The sequence below is a fragment of the Hydra vulgaris genome, chromosome 10 (genome assembly GCF_038396675.1).
Source record: "Hydra vulgaris chromosome 10, alternate assembly HydraT2T_AEP".
Lineage (NCBI taxonomy): Eukaryota > Metazoa > Cnidaria > Hydrozoa > Anthoathecata > Hydridae > Hydra > Hydra vulgaris.
Genome location: NC_088929.1, coordinates 20272572 through 20281352, shown reverse-complemented (window position 1 = coordinate 20281352; position 8781 = coordinate 20272572). Strand labels below are relative to the sequence as shown.

At 29.2% G+C, this 8781-nt stretch overlaps 1 protein-coding gene and 1 non-coding gene across 2 annotated transcripts in view; both read left to right on the top strand.

Annotated features, from left to right (window-relative positions):
- The first annotated feature begins 233 nt into the window (after positions 1 to 233).
- On the top strand, positions 234 to 306 carry trnat-agu (transfer RNA threonine (anticodon AGU)). Its single transcript has one exon. It is a non-coding gene; the product is annotated as a tRNA-Thr (tRNA).
- A 4225-nt stretch (positions 307 to 4531) lies between these two features.
- The window catches only part of LOC100196971 (replication protein A 70 kDa DNA-binding subunit), an 81913-nt gene continuing 77663 nt past the window's right edge, over positions 4532 to 8781 (top strand). The window contains exon 1 of the mRNA XM_065807454.1: positions 4532 to 4711. Within this exon, the coding sequence (XP_065663526.1) occupies positions 4685 to 4711 (27 nt within the window). The 5' untranslated portion in view covers positions 4532 to 4684. The remainder of the gene's footprint in view (positions 4712 to 8781) is intronic.

The window sequence follows — 8781 nt, the reverse complement described above, 5'->3', positions numbered from 1 at the left end:
TTGTTATCGATTTTCTTTTTTCACAAAATAGTGTCTGCCATCTTGAAACAAGTAACTTTATTAAGGTATTGTAAAAAAATTGTTAACTAAATTCTTGTAATATTAAAAATTTTAGTTAAACCAGCATGAAGAAGTATTACAGTTGAAAATGCCTCTCTCAAGCTTTCAATTTTTATTTAAAACAATAATAGTTTTTTTAAAATAATAACTATTACGATTTCTTTTAGTAGCGTGGTGCTGTGGCTTAGCGGTTAAAGCGCCTGTCTAGTAAACAGGAGATCCCCGGTTCAAATCCGGGCAGTGCCTGCATACTTTCTTCTATCGTTAAGTATGTTTTGTTCCAATGTTTTTATATAATATATAATAAGTGGCGGCGGATGCAGGGGAGTTATGGGCCACCCTCACACTAGTTATAAACATAAAAACTGTAGCAGCTGGCCCGTCCCACTTCAAAGATCTTTTTTTGTCCTTAGATACAATAATATAAATCATAGATATAATAATATAAAAGCGCGTGTGATGGATGTTTTATAGTAATTAAATTTTTGTTTTTTAAACATTAACATAATATGATGGTGGTGTAGTTCCACACATATGGACTTCTCCGAAAAGATTATTTACGAAGTCGATTTTTCGCAGTAAAAGACCTCTTATATTCCGAAATATCAAGAGTTTGAAACTTTGATCGTCTTAAAAAATATTGAGATGGTCCTCCTTAGAGCATTCAATGGAGGTATCACACTGTAGCACAATTACATAATGATGATACAACATTTCATCTTTTAGATGCTCAATCAAAATTTAAGCCATTGTATTGAAAATTCAAAAAAGTTACAGGAGACTAAAAAATCAACAAATATTCAAATAAAAAATTTTAAATTCAAAGGACAGCATACTTTATTCCGTAGTTGTTGAAAATATATTGAACGGTTCTAATGTATGATGTTTATGCGGAAAAGAGATTTTATGCACTTCGACGTTTAAATAATTACCTTCGGTGTTCAATGAGGCAGGGATGTCTAAACTACCTACTATTTCTGCATTTTCACCATGACAACTCCGTAGATATTCTGATGTTGCACAACGTTTTATAATGGGGAATGATTGTAAATTTTATCGCTAAAAGTTCGCCATTATAAGGGGTTTTAATTTAAATCTGAATATTGTAGGGAAAAACTAAAACTTGGAGTACCATAAAATTTGATGCGACTCACCCTCCGGAATTTCTTTTACGAAAACCGGCGCTATTTTCTATAAACCTTTATCAAAAATGCAAAAATCGGCTTAAAGAAGCTGAGTTTGCGCTTAGAAAATTTGAATCAAACAGTACAGATCTTGGGAATTTAGTTTAAACAAAACTTCACCTTTTTTAATCTAACTAAAGTGGCTTAACATGAGACAAAAAAGAGGATGAAATAATATTTGACTTTAAAAACCTACTATGAAACGTTAATACAGAAACTACAAAACGTGAAGTCCTTCAGTTTATTGCTAGTATTTTTTACCATTTTGGCAAAAACCCGTTTAAAGTAAAAAATAAAATATTTTTTATTAAGAATATGTTTATTTCCCGGCTAGAATTAAAGACAGCGTTATTACTAATTTAAAAAAATTCAGCTGTCAAAAAAGAACTACTTAAATTTAAATTAGTTATTTGTTAGTCTGATTCAGCACTAGGTTTACACTGGATTAATATCATTAATAAAGTAAATTTTTCACAAAAAAGACTTAAGAAAGTTAGAGTTTGAAATTTTATATCAGAGATACTTTGAATCTCATAATAATCTAGCTGACATATGTAATGGAAAAAACCTCTTGTGATGATAATCAACTTCGAAAATCAATCTACATCTCATGTAGCTGCAATGTGTAGAACCAGATGCTTCAACCAAACACCACAATTATAGCAATAACTAATTGTGGTTAACCTATCTAGCTTTAAGAAGAATTAAAAAAAAAAATACCTCGGGGTACGACAAAATTTATTTTCTCTATGACAAAGCTAGTCCTCTCATTGAAGAATTGAGACACCAAAAGCTATTGGAGTTTGGCTGGGCAACTTTGCTTTATTTGCTTTACTCACCCGACTTAGCCCCAACAGATTATTAACAGTTTCTGGTTAGAGAGCTTTTGTTGATAGTCAGAGATTAAAATGATGTAAGCAGAAAAATGGACGGTCTTTAGAAAAGTGAAAGCAAGAAGTTTTCAGTGATGAAAGTAACTTTGAAATAATTAACACAAAAATTTTACTTTTTAAGAGATTTCTGAAAGTTATTTTATCGCTTTAATTTTATTAGGTTTTTGTAGTATTTATACATTTCGAATAAATCAACACATCTATTAAAAGGTACTAAAGAACTTCATAATTTCATTAGTAAACCTGCTGATTGAACGGAACGAAAGGTTAAAAACAACATATAGTACCGGTGAACACAACTCATACTAAGAATAGATTAAAGAAAACAAAGTAAGTTTGTTGCCCCGGCCAGCTCGATCATCAGATTTGAATAGAATCAAATTTAATTGGGCTGGGACGGAGTGAGAGGTTTGAATAAACACCATAAGTAACCTAATAAAAGAACTGGAAACCACTGGGAGAAGTGTTTTTACCAAAGTGTGAAACAATCTTACTAAATCTTACTAATAATGTTGGCGCGAGTTTTATATTTTTATAATTTAAGAGCACGCTTTGTTGTAAAAACTTTCTTGCTTACTTATTAATAATATTTTATATTTTACAATTATATATTGAAAAAATATATAAAAATAGTATAGTTAATGAATATCTTATACACATGTTGCATTCCAAAATGAGATGGACCTTATTGCAGATCAGTCATGCTCCGGAGGTGCTGGTACCTCAAATGATGGGAGCACTGAGCGTCATGTCTTCAGCAAGCTAAACAACCAGCCTAATAGTCGTTGTGAACCATGGCCTAATTAAAAAATTGCATGCAATACTGCCAGTGATGTCATCTAGGTTATTATTGACTCTGACAAGTTTAAAAAAATTTATTTTGAGACTACAGAATTGTATACACAATTATAATCATGGTGTTCTATGTCACAGCCTTTACATATAGTTCTGATTCATGGACATCTAGTGATAGAAATTTTTAGCTTGCCTTTGAGCATGATGTCCGAGGAAGCTAAAAAGCCTTAAATAATTACTTAAAAAAAATACAAGAAGTGCTTCACTAGAAATTATAGTCAAACAACAACTAATTTGGACATATTTCATCGTCTTTTGCACCATTTACATTCTTTTATTGCTCAATCCTTAAAATAATCATTTAAAAAGCTATTCGATCTGCAAGTGTAATTGCTCTGTTGAAAGAACTCAATATACTAAGCTTTTCTTAACAAATGTTTTTGGAAATATAGTAGTCGGTGACGATATAGTATACAGTGAATATAGTAGTCGGTAGTCGGTATGAGTAGAACAAATAAGGCAAAGTTTTCCTGACGAACTCCAATAACATTTACTACATCAATGCGAGGACTTGCGTTGTCTTAGAAGAAACTCACTTTGTCGTGTCTGAGTTGTTTTATGAGCGGTTGTGGCGCAGTACATGGTTAGTTCCTCGTCAATATCCAGTACTTCTGCAGAAACAAAATAGTATTGAAAACATTTTTGTTATTAAATACATTATAGCTTATTTATCTATTAACAAAAATAATAAAAATCATACGGAAAGGTTAATTTAATTTTAAAAACATACCCTGTAAAAATGACTTACTGTATTACCATCGTTAGATGCTCCAGAACCGCTTTAAAATATCCAAATTGTATAGATCTGCAGCACAAAGTTGACGAAGATTTCTCTTCAACTCATAGAATCTCAGCTGTAGCAACTACAGACATTTAAACTGATACCAAGCAAGTCAGGAATAGACTTTCCTCAACAGATGCATTACATCACGACTACAAATTTTAGTTGTCTGTTTGTAAACAGATTGTCTTGTACTGCCATCAAATCCAACTTAACAGATTATTACTTTCATTCTTCTCTTCGTTGTACCGTTTAATATACTTTGAAGTTCTACATCGATTGAGTAATCCTCTATTTGCATTTCAGAGGCACGGCTAGTGGAGGCAGAAAACCTTTTTATCAAGTGTTAGTTATCAAAGTATGCGTTTAAGTTTTTTCTTGCTTTTTGAAACAATCATAAAATTCATGGTAAATATGAAAAACTATTTTGAAATTCAACAAGAATAAATTATTTCTAAATGTCACTGCTGTATTCCCAATATTTCCAGATATTTCACGTTTTTCACTAATAATTAACAACTTTTTTTGACTTTGAGACTTTATAGAATTTAAAAAAATTATTAAATGCATTATAAGTAAAAATTCTTTGCCAGTTATGTATGCATAATGATTAAAGGGAAAAAATCAGTTTTTTCTTCAATTTCCAAACTTTGCGCATAAAAGTAAGTCCACTCGTCTCTATAATAACTCTTTCATTATAGAGATCAGTGAAAGTCAAACAAAGTATCGTCAAGTGTGAACGTGAAAAAATTAACGGTAACAAAAATATGACCATACTACCGTTGAAAAATGTCGGTTTGTAAATCGGTTCCCTCGTCGTAATTTCGCTATTATGTTAGCTAGTTTGTGTTCGTTTCCCGCTTTAATTTCAGTTTAATTTTAACAGCGAAATTTTAACAAGAAACTGAAGAATGTCACTTACAGCTGGTGCTATTCAGGTATATTGTAATACTTTCACAGCTTAAATACCAATGATAATATGGTAACTCGAATATGGTAACTAAAATAAATATTAAAAATATGATCAAAAAAAATTAAAAAAAAAATTAGAAAAATTGTTCATAAATATTGCAAATATGTTCTAATAAAATCAATGCTTACTACTAATAAATTACAAAATAGTTTTTGTTTAAAGAATACACATCTTAAAACTACTTAAATCTCATGTTGTTGACAAGCTTTCTGTAATACCAGTAATGTTGGAGAAACCTCAAAATATTTTATTTTTATTTTATTTATTTATTTGGTTCAGACTACAAGTACAGTACAAGGTCGATATTTATGATAAAAAAAAATAATAATAATAAATTAAAAGTTTTATTTGATCTATACACAGCTGCATTGCTGCATTGCTAAACATATTTGTAGCGCCTGAGTACTTGTCAAATCCAAAAATATTTTAGTACATTTCTTGTTACAAGAATCTAGCTTTAACATAGTATTTGCACTGAAATTAGTCCATAGAGCCACATAAAAACAGAGGCAGTAGATCTTAAATTGCATCACCTTAATGGAACATTTCTTGAATTGTCTGATTAATATGTTTGTACACGTATTAAGACATTTAACCTCTCGGTTTATATCAGCATTATCAAACATTTTCTATTATGTGACCCAGATACTTGAATTTGTCAATGAAAACTAATTCACACCCATATATTTGACAACTAGGATAAAGAAGCACCTTTAAGCTGTTAAAAAATCCCACATATATATAAACATTTAAGTACATCAATTTATTCTAGAAATCTGTTTATGATTCTTTTGATGTTTTGGATTCTACTCCTAAACATAAATTGAAGATAAAAAAAGTGCTTCATATTAAATGGAAAAATCCCTCATTTAATAAACAAACTTTTCATTATACTATTAACTTAGATATTTATTTTTAATGCCAGTTTACTATATTTTGATTTTTGTTATATTAAATGGTTGTTAACCAATTGTTTTTCAAATAATTTTTATTGATTTATTATGCATATTTTTATCTGTTAATATTTCTCTGTTGAGTGATTTTGTTGGTTGGTACAATATTTAAGGAAGTAAGTCTTAATAAATTAAGAGGTCGTTTAAAGCCTGAGTTTTAGAAAAATATTTTAACTTCAATATGTATTTAACATTATATAGTTAATACTAAATTCTGATGATTTTTCCTCTAGCACTTGTATTTAAATTTTTATTAATATATAATTTAATCTATTTATATTGTTTGTTTTAATTTATATTGGTTTCAATCTATACTATATTTCAAGTCAAATCAAAAGATAAAAATCAAATAATTAAGATAAAACATGAAAGAATACATAGAACTATTATACTATATCAGTCCTTGGAATGGGTCAGATTTGTATTATGTAATAAATAATGTTAAATACATATTGTAGTTTAAAACATTTTTCTATAATTCAGGTTTTACACCACCTCCTAATTTATTAGAAAGATTTTCTTCCAAAAATATTGTAATAACCAACAAAAAAGGTGAAATATTTTATTATTAGTTTACGCTACTAAAAAAAAATGGTATAAAGTTTTTAGTTTACTTTTAGTCCAACTGTTTATTCATATTTTTTAAGATCAATCTTGAAAAATATGAAGTTACTCAACAAGTTGATAAACATATGATGGGTATGTATAATATTAGTCTACAGCATTCAAAATTTAGCTTTTTTTGGTTTTGGCAAACAAATGCAGAGGGCTTGACTCCAAAATTAATATCCATCTCAGCATTACCTTGGCAGTAGGGCAAATTGAATTACAACTTTTTTTGGATTTAAGTGTTTAGCATTATAGAGATACTTTCTAAACAATCTAAAAACACATCCTGGAAAATTTTGTGAAATTAAAATAGTTTCTTCATGAGAGATTTTAGTTTTGAAGTGGTGTCCCAAGGCTTTTTGCGCAAAATTTACTGTGGCGATTCCGGCATTGTATTATAAATTCAGAACCCAACTAATTCATATACAAAATAAAGTAACTGACAGTTACTTAGAAATCAAGGAAAACAAAATAAAATACTCTAAATCAAGAATAATTTTTTTTTAAGTTAGATTTTAATACAAAATTCTTTTGTAAATTTTGATCCGGATTTTACAAAAAAAAAAACCAGCCCAAATTTAAAATGTAGAAAATTTGTTTAATGGTTATATCAGGGGTCAGCAAAAAGCGTATTGTGAGTCTCATGCTACTCTGTTATCTAAATTCTGTGGCTCACCAGTCTGTCCAAATTACATAGTATTTTGATTTAAAATTTTATTTGAAACATATTAAAACTTTAATCCTGTGACTCTTTTTTTTAAAATTATTTAAGGAAGATTTATTTTAATTATATAAGGAAAACATCTCTAATTAAAATAGGTTGCCGACGCCTGGGTTATACAATAGAGTATTTGTAAAATAGAAAACTATCCTAATTATTTCAGATTAGTTAGATTTACCCAGTAAGTTAAATTTTAATAACGCTTATTAAAAATCTTTGAAATAACATTCAAAAGTTGAAATTATATAAGTACAAGATTCCATAGAAAAAAAGTTGCATTTAAAATATGATATTTTTATTTATTTAGAAATTATTTTAACAATGTTCATCCACGTGAGGTAATGACTAACTCATAAATTATTATACATTTTTATTAAATTTTATTTTTAGATATACAAGTAGCAATAAATTAGTTTTTAAATTAACAAAAAATATTATGTCTCACTGTATTAACATTTAGACATCTTTCTATGCTTTCTGCTTAGAATTTTTGCTAAAATATGCTTATGACTTGCTTCCTTTCCAAAAACAGTATGAGAAGCCATGGAAACAAGTTATACAGATCTCTCAACACTCTATAAATGTATAGGAAGATCTGGGAGGTCAATTTTTTCTCCAGACAATAACTTTTCTACAATCTCTTCATCAGTAAAATCTTGAATTGTTGCTGGTTCATCTATATCTTCATCAAAAACATTTATGAGGCCATACTATATATGAGCATCAATGTTAATTTCTGAAATCTTGTTGATTCTGTAGTTAGGCCATCTTTTTTACAATTTCTAATATCAAGTATCTAATATCTAATATCTCTGCATTGCTATTGATCTTATATATTTCCTCTGACTTGAACATTGAGTACAAAGTATTCTCAGGAATATGCAAAAAGTATTGAACCATAAGTTTGCTAAGCAAATAACTTGCACCTCTTTTCCTTGGAGCTTGATTTGGTTATTTACAAAATGTATAATTGATGGAGCTTCATGTAACTTATTGCTCTTTTTATGGAGGAACCATGCAGGAACATAGACTTAAGCAATATAGGTTACCAAAATAGTTAATTCAGAATCAGGAACTAGTACTCAGATATAAAGACATCAACCCTATTGCCAATATTAACCAACAAGAATGATTAAGGGGACCAATTTTCCAGCTTAAATATTTAACACTCATATTTTCAGTGGCAGTTCCAATGCAATACTCATATAAAAGCCTCACTACTTAAATCATTTAAAGTTTATTTTTCCAAAACAACAATTGGAGACTTAATAACACCAAAATTAACAACTAAATGAAACTCATTATTGATCTTTGCCATTTTTCCTATTGGTCCAGCAAAATGATTTGGTGACTTAGTTGCTCCATCAATTTTTTAAAATAAAGATCTAAAGGGGAGCTCATTCTGATGAAGATTACAGCCTATAGTCTGAAGTTTTTGTCCAGATTTTTTCTCTAACTCCACAACCATTCTTGCTTTATGACTGCTTTCAAAACTGACTTTTAGAGTGTTTAAAGAATCATACTCTTCAAGAACTTTATACAGGCACTGATCTTGCTTTTTTCCTGTTGCTTCAACAAGAGGTAAAACTTTGTAAGATGCTCCCCACTGTTAAGGTTAGGGAGAAGTTCTTTAGTCACAGTCATGTTATGCTCTTTCTCTGTTGATCTCTTTAATACAACCTCACCATCTTCTTTTTTCATTTCTCTTATAGCTAAAGTTTCATTATTAATTTTATCATCAACACCAAAGCA